General features: G+C 43.4%; 1 protein-coding gene and 1 long non-coding RNA gene across 2 annotated transcripts in view; one reads left to right on the top strand and one right to left on the bottom strand.

Annotated features, from left to right (window-relative positions):
- Positions 1-24,807, bottom strand: part of LOC124279847 — a 36,330-nt gene extending 11,523 nt beyond the window's left edge. Inside the window, exons 1-6 of the mRNA XM_046715726.1 lie at positions 24,191-24,807; positions 23,168-23,263; positions 6,468-6,533; positions 5,065-5,178; positions 3,801-3,953; positions 2,371-2,592 (exon numbers count right to left, since the gene is read on the bottom strand). Coding sequence (XP_046571682.1) covers positions 2,371-2,592; positions 3,801-3,953; positions 5,065-5,178; positions 6,468-6,533; positions 23,168-23,263; positions 24,191-24,404 — 865 coding nt within the window. The 5' untranslated portion in view covers positions 24,405-24,807. The remainder of the gene's footprint in view (positions 1-2,370; positions 2,593-3,800; positions 3,954-5,064; positions 5,179-6,467; positions 6,534-23,167; positions 23,264-24,190) is intronic.
- Positions 101-2,317, top strand: LOC124279839. The gene is made up of 2 exons (XR_006899497.1): positions 101-130; positions 2,190-2,317. It is a non-coding gene; the product is annotated as an uncharacterized LOC124279839 (long non-coding RNA).
- Positions 24,808-24,999: the final 192 nt, after the last annotated feature.

Genomic DNA, 24,999 nt, shown 5'->3' with positions numbered 1-24,999 from the left:
GGTCCGCAAGGTGACACATTGTACCAACAATCCGTATGTTGGTCAGCTAGGTCACACATCGTACCATCTATCCACATGTTCGTCAGCTAGGTAACACATCGTACCATCAATCCCTATGTTGGTTAGCTAGGTCACACATTGTACCATCAATCCGTATGTTGGTCAGCTATGTCCCACATTGTACCATCAATCCCTATGTTGGTCAGCTGAGTCACACATCGTACCATCAATCCCCATGTTGGTCAGCTAAGTCACACATCATACCATCAATCCCTATGTTGGTCAGCTAGGTCAGACATCGTACCATCAATCCCTATGTTGGTCCGCTAGGTCACACATCGTACCATCAATCCCCATGTTGGTCAGCTGAGTCACACATCGTACCATCTATCCACATGTTGGTCAGCTAGGTCACACATCATACCATCAATCCCTATGTTGGTCAGCTACGTCACACATTGTACCATCAATCCATATGTTGGTCACTTAGGTCACACATCGTACCATCAATCCCCATGTTGGTCAGCTGAGTCACACATCGTACCATCTATCCACATGTTCGTCAGCTAGGTAACACATCGTACCACCATCAATCCCTATGTTGGTCAGCTAGGTCACACATCATCGTACCATCAATCCATGTTGGTCATAAAGGTCACACATCGTACCATCAATCCCCATGTTGGTCAGCTAGGTCACACATCGTACCATCTATCCACATGTTGGTCAGCTACGTCACACATTGTACCATCAATCCCTATGTTGGTCAGCAAAGTCACACATTGTACCATCAATCCCCATGTTGGTCAGCAAGGTCACACATCGTACCATCAATCCCCATGTTGGTCAGCTGAGTCACACATCGTACCATCTATCCACATGTTCGTCAGCTAGGTAACACATCGTACCATCAATCCCCATGTTGGTCAGCTAGGTCACACATCGTACCATCAATCCACATGTTGGTCAGCTGAGTCACACATCCTACCATCTATCCACATGTTCGTCAGCTAGGTAACACATCGTACCATCAATCCCCATGTTGGTCAGCTAGGTCACACATTGTACTATCAATCCCCATGTTGGTCAGCTAGGTCACACATCGTACCATCAATCCCTATGTTGGTCAGCTAGGTCACACATCGTACCATCAATCCCTATGTTGGTCAGCTACGTCACACATTGTACCATCAATCCCTATGTTGGTCACTTAGGTCACACATCGTACCATCAATCCCCATGTTGGTCAGCTGAGTCACACATCGTACCATCTATCCACATGTTCGTCAGCTAGGTAACACATCGTACAATCAATCCCTATGTTGGTCCGCTAGGTCACACATCGTACAATCAATCCCTATGTTGGTCCGCTAGGTCACACATCATCCCATCAATCCCCATGTTGGTCAGCTAGGTCACACATCGTACCATCTATCCACATGTTGGTCCGCTACGTCACACATTGTACCATCAATCCCTATGTTGGTCAGCAAAGTCACACATTGTACCTTCAATCCCCATGTTGGTCAGCAAGGTCACACATCGTACCATCAATCCCTATGTTGGTCAGCTACGTCACACATTGTACCATCAATCCCTATGTTGGTCAGCTAGGTCACACATCGTACCATCAATCCCCATGTTGGTCAGCTAGGTCACACATCGTACCATCTATCCACATGTTGGTCAGCTAGGTCACACATCGTACCATCAATCCCTATGTTGGTCAGCTAGGTCACACATTGTACCATCAATCCCTATGTTGGTCAGTTAGGTCACACATCGTACCATCAATCCCTTTGTTGGTCAGCTAGGTCACACATCGTACCATCAATCCCCATGTTGGTCAGCTAGGTCACACATCGTACCATCTATCCACATGTTGGTCAGCTAGGTCACACATCGTACCATCAATCCCTATGTTGGTCAGCTAGGTCACACATTGTACCATCAATCCCTATGTCGGTCAGCTATAGGTCACACATCGTACCATCAATCCCTATGTTGGTCGGCTAGGTCACACATCATACCATCAATCCCTATGTACCATCAATCCACATGTTGGTCAGCTAGGTCACACATCGTACCATCAATCCCTATGTTGGTCAGCTAGGTCACACATCGTACCATCAATCCACATGTTGGAAGGCTAGGTCAGCTATAGCTCATTCAAACACATGCAAGGCAAGTTTCTACCATGTTGTACTGGGGGACCCTATTGCCTTCGATTAACAGGGATAGTGTTATCATTCAAACACATGCAAGGCAAGTTTCTGCCATGTTGTACTGGGGGACCCTATTGCCCTCGATTCACAGGGATAGGTTATCATTCAAACAGATGTAAGGCAAGTTTCTGCCAGTTTCACGCACCTCCAAAAAAGTTTTGAATAACTTCTGAAGAGGATTCCACCATCTGAATATAGACGGGGTATGTCTCTTGGTTTGAATGCCTGACATCCATCATGAGCTTTTGAAGGTTGGGATGTTCCACGGCCAGGTCAGCAACAGCTTCAGTGTAGTCCTTGGTTCCCAGCTTCCGCGACAGCTGATTCATCACCTCACTGAAGGTCTGGCAGTAGCGGCGCCGCACATCTGAAAGATCCATGATCGCAAATCACATGCTATGTCCCAATCATTAGCATCAAATTACATAAAGCCTTGAAAGTAATACCTGGTATTAATCAACATATCTGTTTGTTTATTGATGACATATTTCATTTATTTCATGCCATGTAAATTCCCTATGTTACATGTTACGTCAATATATTTTTAGCACTCACGTGGTGATTTAGCAGTACTTTTATGCATTACTACAGAATGCCTTTGAGAAAGGGATCAAATAGAACATAGTACTCACTTATGATTGACAATCATAAATCAACTGTAATCATACATGTGACCCCCGTTATAACGGCAAAATGCACTCGTTCTCTCAGTTGAATTCTCAGATATTAATTTGTTAGTGTTGGGTGAGTAATATAGAAAATACTAAACAATGTACTGTGTAATACCATATTTATGAAACTCGTGAATGGTACTGGTATCTGACTTGCTTTCGCTTGTTAGATACCAAGCCAATCACTCATTTCATCAATACGGAATTACACAGGACATTTTTAAGTTTTCTATCTATATATGTCACCTGTAAGGTTCTCTACAGACAGTCCTTGTGTCTGCTTATCTCACCTGTAAGGTTCTCTACAGACAGTCCTTGTGTCTGGTTATGTCACCTGTAAGGTTCTCTACAGACAGTCCTTGTGTCTGGTCATCTCACCTGTAAGGTTCTCTACAGACAGTCCTTGTGTCTGGTTATCTCACCTGTAAGGATCTCTACAGACAGTCCTTGTGTCTGGTTATCTCACCTGTAAGGATCTCTACAGACAGTCCTTGTGTCTGGTTATCTCACCTGTAAGGTTCTCTACAGACAGTCCTTGTGTCTGGTTATCTCACCTGTAAGATTCTCTACAGACAGTCAATGTGTCTGGTTATCTCACCTGTAAGGTTCTCTACAGACAGTCCTTGTGTCTGGTCATCTCACCTGTAAGGTTGTCTACAGACAGTCCTTGTGTCTGCTTATCTCACCTGTAAGGTTCTCTACAGACAGTCCTTGTGTCTGCTTATCTCACCTGTAAGGTTCTCTACAGACAATCTTTGTGTCTGGTTATCTCACCTGTAAGGTTCTCTACAGACAGTCCTTGTGTCTGGTTATCTCACCTGTAAGGTTCTCTACAGAGTCCTTGTGTCTGGTTATCTCACCTGTAAGGTTCTCTACAGACAGTCCTTGTGTCTGGTTATCTCACCTGTAAGGTTCTCTATGCTGAAGTACACCTCCAGACAGTCCTTGAGGATACCGTGGATGTTGTATCTGCGTTGTGGTGCATCAAACTGCACCATGTGTCGACGCATCAGAGGAGACAGTGTCCTGTCTTTCACAGATTGAAGGGAGGTCTCATCTACAAGATAAAATGTTAACATAATGAAGAGTAGGACATTCCTTGAAAGGCTCCTATTAATGATACCAAATACCCTGGGCTCAGAATCTTATTGCACACACACAATGCTCCAGAACCAAATACCCTGGGCTCAGAATCTGATAGCACACACACAATGCTCCAGAACCAAACAACTGGGGCTCCCAATCTGATAGCACACACACACAATGCTCCAGAACCAAATACCCTGGGCTCAGAATCTGATAGCACACACACAATGCTCCAGAACCAAACAACTGGGGCTCCCAATCTGATAGCACACACACAATGCTCCAGAACCAAACAACTGGGGCTCCCAATCTGATAGCACACACACAATGCTCCAGAACCAAACAACTGGGGCTCCCAATCCGATAGCACACACACAATGCTCCAGAACCAAACAACTGGGGCTCCCAATCCGATAGCACACACACAATGCTCCAGAACCAAACAACTGGGGCTCCCAATCTGATAGCACACACACAATGCTCCAGAACCAAACAACTGAGGCTCCCAATCTGATAGCACACACACACAATTTTCCAGAACCAAATACCCTGGGTTCAGAATCTTATTGCACACACACAATGCTCCAGAACCAAACAACTGGGGCTCCCAATCTGATAGCACACACACAATGCTCTAGAACCAAACGACTGGGGCTCCCAATCTGATAGCACACACAAAGCTCCCAGACAACAGCCATCCAACACCCAGACACCTGCCATCCAACACCCAGACACCTGCCATCCAACACCCAGACACATGCCATCCAACACCTGCCATCAAACACCAAGACACCTGTCATCAAACACCCAGACAACTGCCATCCAACACCAAGACACCAGCCATCCAACACCCAGACACCTGCCATCCAACACCCAGTCACCTGCCATCCAACACCCAGACACCTGCCATCCAACACCTGCTATCCAACACCCAGACACCTGTCATCAGACACCAAGACACCAGCATTCACTGACACAGGGACCTGACACCAGGTCCAGTAATGCTAGAACTCCAGACTGTATTCAAACAAATGGATACAGATGGGTATGTTTAGGAGCGCCAGAGACAACCCCCAACTTACCCAGCATACGCTGAGCATGTCCAGTAGTGAAGGAGCCTGGGATATATCCCAACACAGCCAGTCTTTGTCGGAACACCTCGGACAACCTTCTGATAAAGTTCCTGTACACTGGCCCTGTCAACAGACATTCAGAGATTTCAACCATGCAATAACTGCAAGTATTGTACACCTCAGGAAAGATAACGCTTCATTTGCTGTCCAGATTCCCCATAAAAAGCACCTGCAGTGAAAAATAGAATTTATCTACTCACTAGTCTTTTAGCTTTGTAGAGAAAATGATGGCATGACCAATCCAAAGAGAAAAAGGACATAATAATTGTTTTTAGGTAATCTTACAATTTGCCAAAGATGTGCACTTTCTCAAAAATAAAAGGTGGATATCTACACTCCTGAAACACATGATCTAGCTAGGACACATGATCTAACTGGGAACACATGAGGTGACTGGGAACACATGATCTAGCTAGGACACATGATCAAACTGGGACACATGATCTAACTGGGAACACATGATCTAACTGGTAACATGTGAGGTGACTGGGAACACCTGATCTAGCTAGGACACATGATCTAACTGGGAACACATGATCTAACTGGGAACACATGAACTAAGTGGGACACATGATCTAACTGGGAACACGTGATCTAGCTAGGACACATGAACTAACTGGAAACACATGATCTAGCTGGGACACATGAACTAACTGGGACACATAATCTAACTGGGAACACGTGAGGTGACTGGGAACACATGATCTAACTGGGAACACCTGATCTAGCTGGGAACACCTGATTTAACTGGGAACACCTGATTTAACTGGGAACACCTGATCTAGCTGGGACACATGAACTAACTGGGACACATGAACTAACTGGGACACATGAACTAACTGGGAACACGTGAGGTGACTGGGAACACCTGATCTAGCTGGGAACACCTGATCTAGCTGGGAACACCTGATCTAGCTGGGACACATGATCTAGCTGGGAACACCTGATCTAGCTGGGGCACATGATCTAGCTGGGAACACCTGATCTAGCTAGGACACATGAACTAACTGGGAACAAATGATCTAGCTAGAACACATAAGGTGACTGGGGAACACATGAACTAGCTGGGACATGAACTGGCTAAGGACACACGAGCTATAAACATATTAAGGAAGAGGGTTTTTATGGATGTCAACTTCTTTATTGTGAAGAACACTACGTTTCGGAGTATATCCTTATTCCTACATCAGGTGAATGAAAGCTGTAAAGCACAGTGCATTTCTCTTGTGTATCACTTATACATGCCACTTAAACACTTGAGCTAAACACACATCAGTTAGCTAGGGGCACATGTGCTGGTTTGGGGCACATGGGCTAGTCAAATACTTCAGGGGTCTAGGGACCAGTCTCACCGATCTGTTCCTCTTCTGAGTAGCTGCAGTCTCTACTCCAGGCCTCCAGGCGGACCTGCGTGCCATCTGAAATGTCATTAGGGTGAGTGAGTGAGAGCATGCTGTAGTGTTCCAGCTATATCATGGCAATCTGGAAAGGCTGATCTGGGTGCTGTTGTACAAAACAACCTTAGTGCTAAGACTACCTTGTCCATGTTAAGGTATGGGAGTTACTGTCACCTTAGTGCTAAGACTACCTTGTCCATGTTGAGGTATGGGAGTTACTGTCACCTTAGTGCTAAGACTACCTTGTCCATGTTAAGGTATGGGGGAGTTACTGTCACCTTAGTGCTAAGACCCTTAGTGCTAAGACTACCTTTGTCCATAGTAAGGTATGGGGGTTACTGTCACCTTAGTGCTAAGACTACCTTGTCCATAGTAAGGTATGGGAGTTACTGTCACCTTAGTGCTAAGACTACCTTGTCCATAGTAAGGTATGGGAGTTACTGTCACCTTAGTGCTAAGACTACCTTGTCCATGTTAAGGTATGGGAGTTACCCGTCACCTTAGCTAAGACTACCTTGTCCATGTTAAGGTATGGGAGTTACTGTCACCTTAGTGCTAAGACTACCTTGTCCATGTTGAGGTATGGGAGTTACCGTCACCTTAAGTCCATAGGCTAAGGTGCTAAGACTACCTTGTCCATGTTAAGGTATGGGGTTACTGTCACCTTAGTGCTAAGACTACCATGTGGTATAATGGGGTTACTGTCACCTTAGTCTAAGACTACCTTGTCCCATAGTAAGGTATGGGGGTTACTGTCACCTTAGTGCTAAGACTACCTTGTCCATAGTAAGGTATGGGGGTTACTGTCACCTTAGTGCTAAGACTACCTTGTCCATAGTAAGGTATGGGGTTACTGTCACCTTAGTGCTAAGACTACCTTGTCCATAGTAAGGTATGGGGGTTACTGTCACCTTAATGCTAAGACTACCTTGTCCATGTTGAGGTATGGGGGTTACTGTCACCTTAGTGCTAAGACTACCTTGTCCATGTTGAGGTATGGGAGTTACTGTCACCTTAAGCTAAAGACTACCTTGTCCATGTTAAGGTATGGGGTTACTGTCTACCCATGTCCATAAAGGTATGGGTGCTAAGACTACCTTGTCCATGTTAAGGTATGGGGGTTACTGTCACCTTAGTGCTAAAGACTACCTTGTCCATGTGTTAAGGTATGGGGTTACTGTCACCTTAGTGCTAAGACTACCTTGTCCATAGTAAGGTAAGGTATGGGGTTACTGTCACCTTAGTGCTAAGACTACCTTGTCCATAGTAAGGTATGGGGTTACTGTCACCTTAGTGCTAAGACTAGTGCCATAGTAGGGTACTGTCACCTTAGTCCATCGTACCTTGTATAGGGGGGGGTTACTGTCACCTTAGTGCTAAGACTACCTTGTCCAGTAGGGTTACTGTCACCTTAGTGCTAAAGACTAACTGTCCATAGTAAAGGTATGGGGTTACTGTCACCTTAGTGCTAAGACTACCTTGTCCATAGTAAGGTATGGGGTTACTGTCACCTTAGTGCTAAGACTACCTTGTCCATAGTAAGGTATGGGGTTACTGTCACCTTAGTGCTAAGACTACTACCTTGTCCACTAAGTAAGGTATGGGGGTTACTGTCACCTTAGCTAAGACTACCTGCTAAGACTACCTTGTCCATAGTAAGGTATGGGGGTTACTGTCACCTTAGTGCTAAGACTACCTTGTCCATAGTAAGGTATGGGGGTTACTGTCACCTTAGAGCTAAGACTACCTTGTCCATAGTAAGGTATGGGGGTTACTGTCACCTTAGCGCTAAGACTACCTTGTCCATAGTAAGGTATGGGGTTACTGTCACCTTAAGCTAAGACTACCTTGTCCATGTTAAGGTATGGGGGTTACTGTCACCTTAGCTAAGACTACCTTAAGTCCATGTTAAGGTATGGGAAGTTACTGTCACCTTAGTGCTAAGACTACCTTGTCCATGTTAAGGTATGGGGTTACTGTCACCTTAGTGCTAAGACTACCTTGTCCATGTTAAGGTATGGGGTTACTGTCACCTTAGTGCTAAGACTACCTTGTCCATGTTAAGGTATGGGGGTTACTGTCACCTTAGTGCTAAGACTACCTTAAAGTCCATGTTAAGGTATGGGGTTACTGTCACCTTAGTGCTAAGACTACCTTGTCCATAGTAAGGTATGGGAGTTACTGTCACCTTAGTGCTAAGACTACCTTGTCCATAGTAAGGTATGGGGTTACTGTCACCTTATAGTGCTAAGACTACCTTGTCCATAGTAAAGGTATGGGGTTACTGTCACCTTTCCAGTGGTATAAAGACTACCTTGTCCATAGTAAGGTATGGGGTTACTGTCACCTTAGCGCTAAGACTACCTTGTCCATAGTAAGGTATGGGGGTTACTGTCACCTTAGCCATGCCAAGACTACCTTGTCCATAGTAAGGTATGGGGAGTTACTGTCACCTTAGTGCTAAGACTACCTAACCGTCCATTAGCTGCTATGGACACTACTGCAAGTCCTTAGCGCTAAGACCTACCTTAGTAAGTCCATCAGGGTATGGGACTTACTGTCACCTTAAAGGTATGGGGGTAGTTACTGTCACCTTAGTGCTAAGACTACCTTGTCCATGTTAAGGTATGGGAGTTACCGTCACCTTAGTGCTAAGACTACCTTAAGTCCATGTTAAGGTATGGGAGTTACCGTCACCTTAGTGCTAAGACTACCTTAAGTCCATGTTAAGGTATGGGGTTACTGTCACCTTAGCGCTAAGATTACCCCTTGTCCATAGTAAGGTATGGGGGTTACCGTCACCTTAGTGCTAAGACTACCTTGTCCATAGTCGAGGTATGGGAGTTACTGTCACCTTAGTGCTAAGACTACCTTGTCCATGTTGAGGTATTGGGTTACTGTCACCTTAAGGCTAAGACTACCTTGTCCATGTTGAGGTATGGGAGTTACTGTCACCTTAGTGCTAAGACTACCTTGTCCATGTTGAGGTATGGGGTTACCGTCACCTTAGTGCTAAGACTACCTTGTCCATGTTAAGGTATGGGAGTTACCGTCACCTTAGTGCTAAGACTACCTTGTCCATGTTGAGGTTACTGTCACCTTAGGGAGTTACCGTCACCTACCTTGTCCAGTGCTAAGACTACCTTGTCCATGTTGAGGTATGGGAGTTACTGTCACCTTAGTGCTAAGACTACCTTGTCCATGTTGAGGTATGGGAGTTACCGTCACCTTAGTGCTAAGACTACCATGTCCATGTTGAGGTATGGGAGTTTACTGTCACCTTAAGCTAAGACTACCTTGTCCATGTTAAGGTATGGGAGTTACCCGTCACCTTAAAGCTAAGACCACCTTGTCCATGTTAAGGTATGGGGTTACTGTCATCTTAATGTTACTTGCTAAGACTACCTTGTCCATGTTGAGGTATGGGAGTTACCGTCACCTTAGTGCTAAGACTACCTTGTCCATGTTGAGGTATTGGAGTTACTGTCACCTTAAGTGCTAAGACTACCTTGTCCATGTTGAGGGAAGCCACCATGGGAGTTACTGTCACCTTAGTGCTTAAGACTCACCTTGTCCATGTTGAGGTATGGGGAGTTACCATCACCTTAAGCGCTAAGACTACCTTGTCCATGTTGAGGTATGGGAGTTACCCGTCAGCTTAGTGCTAAGACTACCTTGTCCATGTTGGGTATGGGAGTTACTGTCACCTTAGTGCTAAGACTACCTTGTCCATGTTGAGGTATGGGAGTTACCGTCACCTTAGTGCTAAGACTACCTTGTCCATGTTGAGGTATGGGAGTTACCGTCATCTTAGTGCTAAGACTACCTTGTCCATGTTGAGGTATGGGAGTTACTGTCACCTTAGTGCTAAGACTACCTTTTCCATGTTGAGATATGGGAGTTACTGTCACCTTAGTGCTAAGACTACCTTGTCCATGTTAAGGTATGGGAGTTACCGTCACCTTAGTGCTAAGACTACCTTGTCCATGTTGAGATATGGGAGTTACTGTCACCTTAGTGCTAAGACTACCTTGTCCATGTTGAGGTATGGGAGTTACTGTCACCTTAGTGCTAAGACTACCATGTCCATGTTGAGGTATGGGAGTTACTGTCACCTTAGCTAAGACTACCTTGTCCATGTTAAGGTATGGGAGTTACATGCCGTCACCTTTAGTGCTAAGACCACCTTGTCCATGTTAGGTATGGGAGTTACTGTCACCTTAAGCTAAGACTACCTTGTCCATGTTAAGGTATGGGAGTTACTGTCACCTTAGTGCTAAGACTACCTTGTCCATGTTGAGGTATGGGAGTAACTGTCACCTTAGTGCTAAGACTACCTTGTCCATAGTAGCATTGTGGGGGTTACTGTCACCTTAGTGCTAAGACTACCTTGTCCATAGTAAGGTATGGGTTACTGTCACCTATAGTGCTAAGACTACCTTGTCCATAGTAGGTATGGGGTTACTGTCACCTAAGTGATAAAGACTACCTTGTCCATAGTATAGGTATGGGGGTTACTGTCACCTTAGAGCTAAGACTACATTGTCCATAGTAAGGTATGGGGTTACTGTCACCTTAGTGCTAGACTACCTTGTCCATAGTAAGGTATGGGGGTTACTGTCACCTTATAGCTAAGACTACCTTGTCCATAGTAAAGGTATGGGGGTTACTGTCACCTTAGCGCTAAGACTACCTTGTCCATAGTAAGGTATGGGGGTTACTGTCAACTGAGCACTAAGACTACCTTGTCCATAGTAAGGTATGGGGGTTACTGTCACCTTAGTGCTAAGACTACCTTATCCATAGTAAGGTATGGGGGTTACTGTCACCTTAGCGCTAAGACTACCTTGTCCATGTTGAGGTATGGGAGTTACCGTCACCTTAGTGCTAAGACTACCTTAAGTCCATGTTAAGGTATGGGAGTGACCGTCACCTTAGCTCTAAGTTTGTATAACGCCACCCTGGGCCACACAAACCAGTGACAAGGCACATGCATCATGCCACACCTTTGGAGGCACACAATGAGCCACACAGCTCGTGTGACAAGCATGGAATATTCATGACAACCAAAAATTATTGAGAATTTAAAGATTGTAAATTTTAATATTTATTTCACTCATTACTCATGTATTAAATGTGAATATTAGCAGAACTTCCTCTTCTCTAAATCATTCATACTGAGGATCACTTAAAATGTCGTCTGCTAGCAAGTAAACAAAGGGTAATAACTCTTTACAAACTAATGAAAAAGGATTAACGGAGTTGTCTCTCTTGAATGAAACCAAGCACTTGATAGCTGGTCATGGTTGTTTATACCATTCTAGTTTTTTTATGAGGTATGAACAAAATAAGCTTTCAGATACCATTGTTGTTACCTGACACCAACGGACATCAGTCAGAGCAAGATGGACAGGGAATTGGTAGAAGGCTATCTGGAGTTGCCAGAAGGACAGGGCATTGTTAGAAGACTATCTGGAGTTGCCAGAAGGACAGGGCATTGTTAGAAGACTATCTGGAGTTGCCAGAAGGACAGGGCATTGTTAGAAGACTATCTGGAGTTGCCAGATGGACAGAGCATTGTTTGTAGACGCAAGAATAACAATTCACCAGAACTCGCATCCACAGGGTTTTATTCTTTGATGGTAAACAATGGTACGTTATGCGTTGATGTACGGTGACAAATGTAAGATACATGTTGGACGTTGGTCGTTAGCCATAGTGTGAAAGGATAAAAAGTCAAGTGGATAAGTCGATGAGTGGATGAGTGGATGAGGTTTGGAAAACTAGAATAAACAGAAACAATTTGTAATATAATTTGACTATAAAATACAATGCATTGACAAAGTATCATCTAAATTCATGCTTAACAACTTTGAAAACCTTTGAAGATTATTTGAACACTTTCAGAAAATATTGCATGTAACAATAACATTATGAGGCCATGAACTTCAAAGAAGATTATTAAACATTATATTTATACAAAATAGAATAGTAACTGTGAAATAATAAAGATGCAAGACTTACATTTGTGTTCCTGTTTGCTACATTGAGATTAACAGTCAGAGGAGACCTCTTGACAGTATGGAGGCTGCTAACACACTGAAGCATGGGGTCCCAGTACCACATGTGCTTTTTATGGTCACATGACAGGAAAGTGGTACTATGGGATATGAAACATAACAAATCTGCAAAAGTTTTATTAGAAAGCTGGGATTGAACCCTAGCTGGCTGGGTTACTAACAAGGGAGGTAATAGCTGATACTAGGATGAAGTAAGAGCTGCACTGTGCTACAGAGACAGTACACATTAGGAAGACATTTATAATGCATGAAATATGCAAATGAAATATGCAACTGAAAATTATGTGAAAATACCTGCAGGAGGGAAATGTGCACAGAAAAAATGAAACATATGTACCTTGCATTAACATACTCGGCCTCTTAAACATACCAAGGGTAGTTTAGTAAATACACATATAATGCAAAGTTCAATCAATACCTCACATGCCAACCTGTGCTGAGCCCGATGGGAGGAGCAGAACCAGCTTGTGAATAGGTCGTCATAACTCTGCACCTCTTGCTTTCAACAAAACACTTCTGACAGTGCCATGCATATCCACCTCAGTCTGGATTACACGACCCATGGACCATGCACTCCTGGGTAAAGTGTCATCCTTGATAAGCACAACATCGTCCAGTTGAAAGTTCCTCTTGGGACAATTCCATTTTTGTCATTGTTGCAGAGACTGAAGGTACTCTTTCTTCCATCTGGACCAGAAGACGTTGGTCAGATACTGAATACGTTTCCAACGCTGGCGGGCGTACACATGATTATGCTGAAATGTGCCAGGCGGTGGGATAAACACATCAGGCTTCATCATGAGGATGTGATTTGGAGTGAGGGGGTGAAGGTCGTCTGGATCCCCAGAAACTGTAGTAAGAGGCCTGGAGTTCAGGATAGCCTCAATTTCACACAATATCACACAATAATGTTCTGTACAGCTCATCGTCAAGGTATGATCCAAACTCATGAAGCATGGGATTGAGAATACTGCGGACAGATCTGATCAGTCTCTCCCAAGCGCCACCCATATGGCTTGCTGATGGAGGATTAAAGCTGAAATTGATTTCCTTGTGAAGCATATCAGAATGATTTTTTTCTTGATCGAGCTGATCCAAAGACTCCTTCAGCTCTCTAGCTCCACCAACAAAGTTTGTCCCATTATCACAGAAAATTTCTGAACTGGTCCCCTCCTGGCAATGAAGCGACGAAGAGAGTTAATAAAGGAACTTGTATTAAGCGAGTTAGCCGTTTCAATATGGACAGCTCGGCTACTGAGACACGTGAAGAGCAAGCCATAGCGTTTAACACACTTCCTTCCGTCCTTTACAACATGTGGTCCAAAAAAGTCAATTCCAGTGTAGGTGAATGGACCAGCTGGAGTCACTCTACATGCCGGAAGGTCAGACATCATCTGGGTACTTGTTGGGGTCTTAAATCTTCTGCAAAATATACATTTGTTCATCACACTTCTTATAGCAGAATTTGCCCTAGTAATCCAATACTTGGCCCTCAAGGCTGATAGAAAATGATTTCTCCCAACATGCCCAAGCCTGTCATGAGTGTCTCTAATGATTAACATGGAGACATGGTTCTTTTGGGGCAGAATGATAGGATGTTTCATGTCTTCAGAAATTTCGGCTCTACTCAGGCGTCCACCAACACAGAGAAAACCGTCTCTTATAACTGGGTTCAACTTGTACAATGGGCTGCTTCTGCTTACATTCTGTGCTCGGCCTCATTCATCTGCTGCTTTCAGCAATAAGATCATCTCAGACTGGTACTCTTGATGCTGGACAAACCTAAGGATAGTTTCTGACTGATAGTTGGAATCCCCAACTTAATGAGGGTTTTTCTATCTCACCTACTGAAGAGCTCGCTATCCTAGCTAGGATAGGCAGCACAAGTTAGGACAGGGATATGATCGTTTCGGGAATGGGTCTTATCATAACGGTAGGATGCCCTAACTTCTGTCTTAACTACTTAGGATCTGTCTTAGCTGGGACACTTTCGAGGATAGGGGCCCAGGTCTGTACTGAATCTCAAAGTCATATGTCTCAATGACACTAAGCCACCGTGCAAGCATTCCCTCAGCATCCTTAAAGTTTCGAATCCAAACCAAAGGGGCATGATCAGTTCTGACCACAAACTTCCTGCCAAACAGAAAGCGCCTAAACTGCCGAAGAAAGATAACCACTGCCAACAGTTCCCTTCTAGTGGTACAATAGTTCTCCTGAGCCTTATTCAGTGACCTACTAGCATAGGCTATGACCTTTTCCTGCCCATCCTGAATCTGAGATGAAACAGCACCTATCCCTGATGCACTAGCATCTGTGTCTAAAATGAACTGTCCTTCATCGCTGGGGAAAGATAAAACAGGAGCTGATAATAAGCTGTTTTTGAGTTGCTGAAAAGCCTGCTGACAGGAATCATCCCAGAGAAAGTCAACCTTCTTTCTTGTAAGACGTGTCAAAGGTGAAGCTATCGAGGAAACATTCCTGACGAAGTGCCGATAATAGCCTACTAGGCCAAGAAAACTTCGTACCTCAGCCCTATTCTCCGGAACTGGCCAATCTTCAACAACCTGACACTTTTCCTGATCACAACTTATCCCATCTTTAGAGACCATATGACCAAGAAAGGACACCTGAGTTTGGAAGAGCACACATTTCTTAGGCTTCAGCTTTAGGTTTGCTACACGAAATTGTGCCAAGACCAACCTAAGATTCTAAAAAGCACTTGCAAAATCTGACCCAAACACTATGACACCTCTTCCATTTCAAAGTCCCAAATATCGTATTCATTAACCTTTCAAAGGTCGCAGGAGCATTTGTTAAGCCAAAGGGCATCACGTTGAAGTGAAACAGACCTAGGTGAGTCGAGAAAGCAGTTTTACTTTTATCCCTAGGGTCCATCTTTACGTGCCAATAGCCGCTAGCAAGATCCAGAGTACTGAACCATTTAGCTCCACCCAAAGTCTCGAGCATATCATCCATCCGGGATATTGGGAACGCATCGCTCAGGGTGACCAAGTTAAGTTTTCTATAATCTATACAAAACCTAACAGACCCGTCCTTCTTAGTGACAAGACAGACTGGCGCAGACCAAGGACTGTCACTTGGCTCAATAATACCCCGATCTAACATCTTGTTGATCTCTTCCTCTACAACTGTCTTACGAGCCAAGGGTACCCTACGAGGTGGTAACTTTATCGGAGTGGCATCTCACGTATTGATCTTATGAGTAATTAGGCTAGTCTGACCAAAAGTACCATCCTTATCAACAAACACGTCCTGATACCCAGCTACAAGATCTGATAAAGCCTGTTTCTCATCAACTGACAACTCCGGGGAACTATTGTCAATCAAGGGTAAAAGATGGGGTGGAAGATCTAACTTGGCTTGAGAGTGACCTGACTCACCAACCTCTACACACTTCTCTACAGACTCCACTGTACCCATGACCGATGATGGTCCCACACTGACGTCGCTATTGGTGATGTTAAGCACTGAAATAGCCACCTTATGCGGATCCATATCAACTAAACTTCTAGCAACGAGCAATCCCTGACCTTGCCAATGCTTGTTGGGCTCTATCACACTCAGACACTTGGGTACTAGACCCTCAGTCTCACAAAAAACTATCTGCTCCGATTGTGCAGGTATTCTGACCTTATCAACAATCCTTATCCTAGCACAGCTTTTGGTTGTCCTTTTATACAACTTCACCCTACCCTTCTTTGTCTTGAGAGTACGTTTTGTTACGAGGACATCACACCCAAAGGTTTCAAAGAAATCCATGCCGAAAATTCCAGATAAACAATCAAGATCTGCTATGATGAAATTGTGTCCAAAACACAAACCATCAACCTTAAATTCGACCATAGACTGACCTTGTACCTCCAACTGTTTACCATCGACAGTAACTAGGTCAACATCCACCCGAGCCAGTTTCTCGGTGTCAAGACCTAACCTGGAAAATTCTTCAATAGACAACAATGAAATTGGTGACCCCGTATCAATAAGCATCTCACTCCGATGATCATCGACCTGGATATTTGTGAAGAGACAACTACTAACACCCTGGATATTACATACACGATAGGTGACTTTGGCACAACTGGAAGTTCCTCCCTCCAAATGAGTACCCGAGTCATCTTCGCTATCCAAACTAGGTTTACCTAGCTCTGGCCCTACAGGATGCTCCACCTGACAACTTTGGGCTGGCGGCTCGGCCTCAGTCTCAGCCCGATCTAGTTTTCCGACTCATTAGCATGAGGTTTTGACAAGGAAAGTTCCTGCAACTCTGCTAGCTTTGGACACTCCCTAACCATATGTCCCTGTCCCTTGCAGAAGTAACATTCTATCCTTCTATCATTACCCTTCCTTTGCCTAGTGAAAGACTGCTTAAACTGTTGCAACTTCCTATCAATCAACTGAGAGATTGATTCAAGAGTCAACGAACTGTCAACCTTCTCCGAGCCTACAACCTCAGTAACAGCAGCACAAACCTTGCTACTGCCTTCACTGGGTTTACGACACCTACTCCCTTCAACAGCTTCGTACTCTATTGCAAAAGAAATAGCCTGTTCTAAAGTCTGGGGATGACTAAATGTAACCCTCTTTCTCATCTCAAAGTCACTTTAACCAGTAACATACTGATCAATGATCTGCATCTCTAGAGAGCTATAAGGAATGTCAGGGTATGCCAACAAAGCCAAACTTCTGAGCCGATAACCATAATCTGCAGCAGATTCGTCCTTCTTCTGACGTCTATTCCTGAACTCACAACGTTGAGCTATACTCCATTCCCTTGGACTAAACCTCTGAGACAAAACAGTATAACTGCTAAGCTGACCATAAGTGAGGTTACTAAGCAAAGTCTGAGCTGTACCACGTAAGTTCATACTCAGCTGCTGAGCCTTCTCTAAATCATTCCAACCATTCCATGCTGCAACCTGTTCAAAATGAACTATGTAGTCTTGCCAATTTGTAGATCTACCATCAAACGTATCAGGCTGAACCTCTCTACGAGACGACATAACAGACCTATGACTTTGACCTACATCCCGAGGTATTGATGACCTTGGAGGAATGTCTAAACCAGAAAATTCCCTGCCGCCCCTCACTGGATAGGAAATATTGTGTCTACCAGAGAGATAATCCGGAAACTCCAAACGTGTATTTGGTAATGAAGGTTCAAACCTAACAGAACGATCCTGACTCTGACCTCGACCTGACCTAAGGTCATGTCGACCCGCACCAGTTAGTGGAACACTTTCGGTTCTAACACTTGGGGAATTGACGTTTGAACGACCCACATTCTCCTGGCCTAACCTAAGGTCATGCCGACCCGCACCAGCTAATGGAACACTCTCAGTTCTAGCACTTGGGGAATTGATGTTTGAACGACCCACATTCTCCTGGCCTAACCTAAGGTCATGCTGACCCGCACCAGCTAATGGAACACTCAGTTCCAGCACTGGGGAAAGCGAGATGAGAACGACTAACATTCTCATGACCTACATCTACCCGAAGTAACCGGGAGGCGACACTATGTGGTGGAACGTACGGAGTGACATACCATAATTCACATCACCTGTAGGAGACGCACAAAAAGCCTCATTTTGAAAAATATATGGGGACAAACCAAACATCTCATAGTCCAAATCCATATTGAAATATGCCGATTACCTAAAGAAAGTTTTACCAATAAATTGAGAAACTCCAAAAAAAACTAACTTCAAGCAAAGTATCTAACAATACAACAGCTATATGAGACCAAAATATAACTGTTAAACTGCATCATTTCACAACAAGTATATGAATAATACAGAACAAGAAATGTCCATGATTAATCACAAATAAACTGCATCCTGGTCACGGCACCAAAATGTAACAGGTGTGGTTTGCTCTGTCTTGTGGAAACTACAAGTTCAATGTGTGGTTCTACTTTGCGTTGTGTTTTTCCCTTTCAACTGGCATGTTTACAAGAGGGTACGCTCCAGGTATAACCTGTAAATCTGTGAGCAGAATTCTCCTCCACGCTGTTTCCCGGTTACGAGATGCAGCCTTGCGATTCAGGACATAAGACAAAATTTATATCACCATTTTATTTACACCAAAACACAAACTCCAAATGTAACAAAATATATTTCTGGGAAGTTTTAACTAAAATCTAAATTAAATTAACAATCACGATCCCCACCTAATCCCGACCTAAGATAAATCTAGAATACTACAACTGTCTCTTAACAGCGGTAGTTAGTTGGTAAAAACCACCCGTCCTTCCCACTTCCTAACAATTACCCTGTATATCTATATAAATATATCCCTAAAACTAAATACCTTTATTCCCCCCAACCACCTATACCTATGTCTACCCTCCTATTTCCTAAGTGCTTCGCCGTGAGAAGGGGGTCAACTGTTTCGTCTCGAAACAAGGACTGGTCCGTCATGGAGCAAATTCTACTTTTTCACAAAGCAACTGGGAAGCTGTTTCGTCTCAAAACAAGGGCTCACCTAACCTCGGGTGTCTCCAACTCAGACAATAAAACACCTGTCGCGCGCTCCTTATATACGCAATAGCGGGCCTGTCCCACTAAGCGAGGAGCACACCCCTACCCTTGGAATGGAACCTTCCAGTGCGTGCAGCCAATCGCTGTGCCGAAACGGCAAGCGAAACCAAACAAACCTGCGACAGCCGTAACCCGCATGTCCCCGCAAACACCAGTAAGAAAAATCCATTTAATATACCAAAATGTATGATTTATACCCCCCAGCTAAGTTACTCACGCCAACCCACTCCTTCCTAATATCTATAGCACCTATTATACTTATCCCCCGTTACAGTGCAAAACAGTTGGGTGACTTTTACCACAGGTCCTGCATTTTCTCCTCTTCATGCATCCCTTGACAGAGTGATCAAGTCCGTAACAACCAAAGCATCTGTTGTTCTCTTTCAAATAGGAACGTCTATCTGCCAGAGACTTGCTGCAAAACGCACTACAATTATCAATGTCATAAGGTTCCTTGCAGAAGTAGCAAGATATGTTTGTCTTACCATTTGAAGCACTGTTGTCAACTTTTGTAGCAAAACTCTGAGACTTGGGAACTTGTGGTTTGTTGCGTGAAGCATCATTAGCTTTGCAAGGATGATCATTGCTCACAGAAAGTGCCTGCTTACCAAAAGTTGGCTCATTTGCTGATTTAGCTGCAAAGTCTACAAAGTCTACTAGATTTCCAAATCCAACATACTGTGCTCCATTCATTCTGGCCTTGGTAACATGATCTCTCCATCTAGTCTGTAGATGCTGTGGAAACTTCTGTACAATTGACTGCATATAAGGAGCATGGTTTAATACAGACATATGAGATATGCTGCCCATCACGTGATAACACTTCATAAGAAGATAGGAAAACTGTTTAAGTCCAGAATAATCATCATTTTTCAGTGTAGGCCATGATAGCACTTTGTTCAGGTATGCTGATGATACTTTATATGGATCTCCATATTCTTTGAATAGCAAATCTTTTGCAGATTGATAGCCAGTAATCATGTCCATATATAGGCAACCAGACACAAGATCCTTAGGCTCACCTTGCAAGTGCTGGTTCAGATAGTACAACTTGTCTGCGTCAGCTCTTGCATGTGGGATGATCCGAGCATCAAAGGCCATGATGAAAGAAGCAAACTCTGTAGGGTCACCCTGGAACTTCGGTACTTCTGGCTTGGGAAGAAACATCGCGTTGACCATCTGTTTCTGAGTCTCAACAAAAAGCTGACTAGAATTAAGATCTTGATCTGGACGGTTATACCTCATGTTCCCTTGAGTTACATTGTTATGAGACCTTTGAGATGTAGGCTGAAAGTCCCTAGCATCAGGATTGAGAACTTTGCTGTTTGGTTCTTTACATGCTGAAGAATGCCTCTGAGTATGAATATCATATTTGCAAGTGTTAACACTGGCCGTTGATATGGGTACTTTAGGCTTTGTCTCATTGAGAGAAGTATTGGACATGGAACATTCTCTGCCACCGTCAATGACATTTGAAACCATATGCTTAGGGTTCGACTCACGTGATTGTAGATCAAGTGTTGCATAGTCCTGACCTTCAGCTTCAGCAAAGACTTGCTCACGGGCAGCAGACTAGGCAATGGCAATGTCCAGCCTCATTTCTTCAATGTCCATCTTGGTCTGCTGCATCATCTTCTCCATCTCCAACTTCTTATGCAACATAGTCCTCTCTGCGAGCAGACCTGCAAGCTTAGCCTTTTTCACATGTATGAGAAGATACTGACCCACTGACGCTTGTACGTGATGTGGAAGACTTAGACTTAGACTTCTAACTTTCACACGAACCTGTAGCAGATACCGACTCATTCTGAACTTCTTCTACCAAGTCCCGTTCAGTGGATTGGATCCAATGCTTGGTCAAGTCCTTGAATGCCACCATGGAATTCACCCTGATGTCTACAATCTGCTGCACACCGTGCCTCTCAGCTGGTTCTAACTCGCTGCAATAGAGCTCAGCACAGGTGAGGTACCTAAAATACAACTGGTTAAATGTATCAGAAGCAGTCTTAACTAAATGCAAATTGTCAACACTTTCCATCAACTCGTTAAGCTTATTTCTACATTTAGTAACAGCTGAAAGAGAAGTAGCAGCCTTATTTCTCAACAGATGTAAATGTTCAATTTTAGCCTTTTCAGTAAGAGTTCTTTGACGAGAAGAACGTCGAACGTCATCACTTCTGTCTTGTGAACCACCAACAGCGCCCTGGACACCATCAAAGTCATGAACATCGGATGAATAAACGTTCTCAGTGCCATTAGGAATGTCACCAGTTATGTTGTGCGATTACATCTTTCACGTTGCACAACAAAGTCAAAATATAAGCACCATACCTTGCACACGTTGAATACAGAAACGACACCACACAAGGTCGGAAGAGTGGTGTAGCAATACGGCCTCACACAGAGGACATCAAGAACATCGTTGTCATCCTCTGACTGTAAATTTTTCCAAACAAATGTAGACACAAGAATAACAATTCACCAGAACTCGCATCCACAGGGTTTTATTCTTTGATGGTAAACAATGGTACGTTATGCGTTGATGTACTTTGACAAATGTAAGATACATGTTGGACGTTGGTCGTTAGCCATAGTGTGAAAGGATAAATAGTCGAGTGGATAAGTCGACGAGTGGATGAGTGGATGAGGTTTGGAAAACTAGAATAAACAGAAACAATTTGTAATATAATTTGACTATAAAATACAATGCATTGACAAAATATCATCTAAATTCATGCTTAACAACTTTGAAAACCTTTGAAGATTATTTGAACACTTTCAGAAAATATTGCATGTAACAATAACATTATGAGGCCATGAACTTCAAAGAAAGCTATTAAACATTATATTTATACAAAATAGAATAGTAACTGTGAAATAATAAAGATGCAAGACTTACATTTGTGTTCCTGTGTGCTACATTGAGATTAACAGTCAGAGGAGACCTCTTGACAGCATGGAGGCTGCTAACACACTGAAGCATGGGGTCCCAGTACCACATGTGCTTTTTATGGTTACATGACAGGAAAGTGGTACTATGGGATATGAAACATAACAAATCTGCAAAAGTTTTATTAGAAAGCTGGGATTGAAGACATTTATAATGCATGAAATATGCAAATGAAAATTATGTGAAAATACCTGCAGGAGGGAAATGTTAACATTGTTAGAAGGCTATCTGGAGTTGCCAGAAGGACAGGGCATTGTTAGATGACTATCTGGAGTTGCAAGATGGACAGGGCACTGTTAGAAGACTGTCTGGAGTTGCCAGAAGGAAAGGGCATTGTTAGAAGGCTATCTGGAATTGCCAGAAGGACAGAGCATTGTTAGAAGACTGTCTGGAATTGCCAGAAGGACAGGGCATTGTTAGAAGACTATCTGGAGTTGCCAGGTCAGGGCATTGTTAGAAGACTATCTTGAGTTGCCAGAAGGTCAGGGCATTGTTAGAAGACTGTCTGGAGTTGCCAGAAGGACAGGGCATTGTTAGAAGGCTATATGGAGTTACCAGAAGGACAGGGCATTGTTAGAAGAATTTCTGGAGTTGCCAAAAGGACAAGGCATTGTTAGAAGGCCATATGGAGTTGCCAGAAGGACAGGGCATTGTTAGAAGACTGTCTAGAGTTCCCAGAAGGACAGGGCATTGTTAGAAGACTGTCTAGAGTTCCCAGAAGGACAGGGCATTGTTAGAAGGCTATCTGGAGTTGCAGAAGGACAGGGCAAAAAGAGATTGAAATATCCCGGTACACAATGACGATGTAACCCCTATTTGATCTTTATTCCATGCTGAATGGACAGAGGCAAGCAGTCATGGAAACAGTGTCACAGTGTCATCAGATTGATTATTAATCACATGTCGTATTTGATATTGTGTGCCACATGACAGTGGACAGTGGACATTTGGCCTTTTCAGCAGATGCATACAATCTTTTGAAGTGGTGCTTCTATGCAAACTTTAAGTACTATATAGAACTGTGAAGCCTGTTTCGACATTCAGACAATGAGGAAGATGCTCTGTCACCTGAGTCATCATCACAAGCCTCCAGTCGACTCTGGGCTAAGATGTCCACCATCTGGTCTGGAGTCAGGAAATGATTGTCTATCTCCAGCTCTGAACCTGAAACAAATTGAGAGTCAAATATTACCAAAAATTCACAAACTGCTAATAGGTGTTCGAGAACGGATGGAGACGGCACAGCACAGGTGAATGAATAAATAACTTTGTCTGTGAACGTGCTTCTCGAACACCTGGCTGTCCCTTTCTCTGCACTCCTCCCTTGTAACAAACAGTGAACTGCGTCAATATTTTAATGATAGTTTGTTAAACAACTTTATTATTTTTAGGACAAAAATTCTGCAAAAACTCACAGAGTTGGTATGATGTTTTGATTATGATAAGCGTTTCATTGAGTATGTTATGTTTATTAGTTTTCGAGTTAGACTGCAATTCATCGGTCCGCTTTTGAGCCAAACGGACTATAGTTTCAAATGTAAATTCTCTTTGATGATATATATTTCTTGTCGCTATGCAAATTAAACGTGAATATAGACTCCAAAGAAGAGACAAATTCACTTCAGCCTAGCTATTCAGACACATGATGACAAACAGACAGATAGACAGACAGACAGACAGACAGGCACAGATTCACTGTTGCCCAGCCATTCAGACATATTAATTAACACAGACAAATACAATGATGCTCATCTCTCCAGACATATGAATGAACAGACAGACAAATATACAGACCAAGCCATTCAGACACATGGCTAAAGACACATACAAACAGAGAGAGAGAGAGACAGAGAGAGAGAGAGAGAGAGAAATATACCGCAGCACATCGATTCAGACGCCTAGATAAAGAAAGAAAAAACAGACAAGTCAATGGTAGCTGATATTCAGACATATAAACAGGTAGACCATGATGACAGTAAGATATACACAGCAGACAGACAGACATCTAAGTAAGATATTCCATCTTAACAATCAGTGCACTGTCAAATATTCAAATAACTCTCAGTTAACAGAACCTTTAGCTGAACCTACCTGTCATAAGAACTGCCAAGGGAAGACCCATGCACAGTTCCACAATCTTGTCAATCAATCCTTGGTTGTACTGTACACTCGGGGTGATCAACGCAGCAGAGCCACTCCATCGCCATGGGACAGAGGCGGCAGGTCCATCCAGCAGTACATGCTGGCGTATCTTGGGAAGGTCACTTTGGCGGTTGATGTGAAGACAATCTTCAAACTCATACATCTCTCAATCAGCATTCCACAAGTCAGCACAAAGTCTGCTTTCACTTCACTTTCTATCACATCTTCAGCATTGTCAAAGTTGACAACATAAAATATAGACGGAGTACTCTCCATCTTGCTCAGAATATTTCCCACCAACTGTTCAACTTCATCAATCTGGACATCATCAAAGAAACCGAAAGCTGTTTTGACTTGGAAAATGAAACGCTGTAGACTGGTAACAGCATTCAGATCTATAAGGATGTGATGAATTGAGTCAGAGGATGGATGTTCAGATTTCATACGGTGAATGAATTCTTCAACTGTTCTGGATTTTCCAACAGACCTCATGCCAAACACTCCAATAATGCGGTACCTGCTCCACAGACCCCATAACTGTTGCAGAGAATCTTCCCTCCCAACAAACGGCTTTAAAACATCCAAGATCTTCTGTTTCCTCCATATGGAAGGATTAAATGATGATCTTACAAATGATATAATAGTTTCCTACAACTGATTCATTCCCCCCATCGGAAATAACAAGTCCTTGAACAACCTCAATTCTTGATCTCCTAAAGTGATGAATTTAAAGCAGATCTATGGAATGATATGCTGGT

This window comes from Haliotis rubra, unplaced genomic scaffold, assembly GCF_003918875.1.
Source record: "Haliotis rubra isolate DU_JTF1 unplaced genomic scaffold, ASM391887v1 Scf257, whole genome shotgun sequence".
Lineage (NCBI taxonomy): Eukaryota > Metazoa > Mollusca > Gastropoda > Lepetellida > Haliotidae > Haliotis > Haliotis rubra.
The sequence above is the reverse complement of the archived record's forward strand: the minus strand, read 5'-3'. Positions and strand labels throughout refer to the sequence as shown.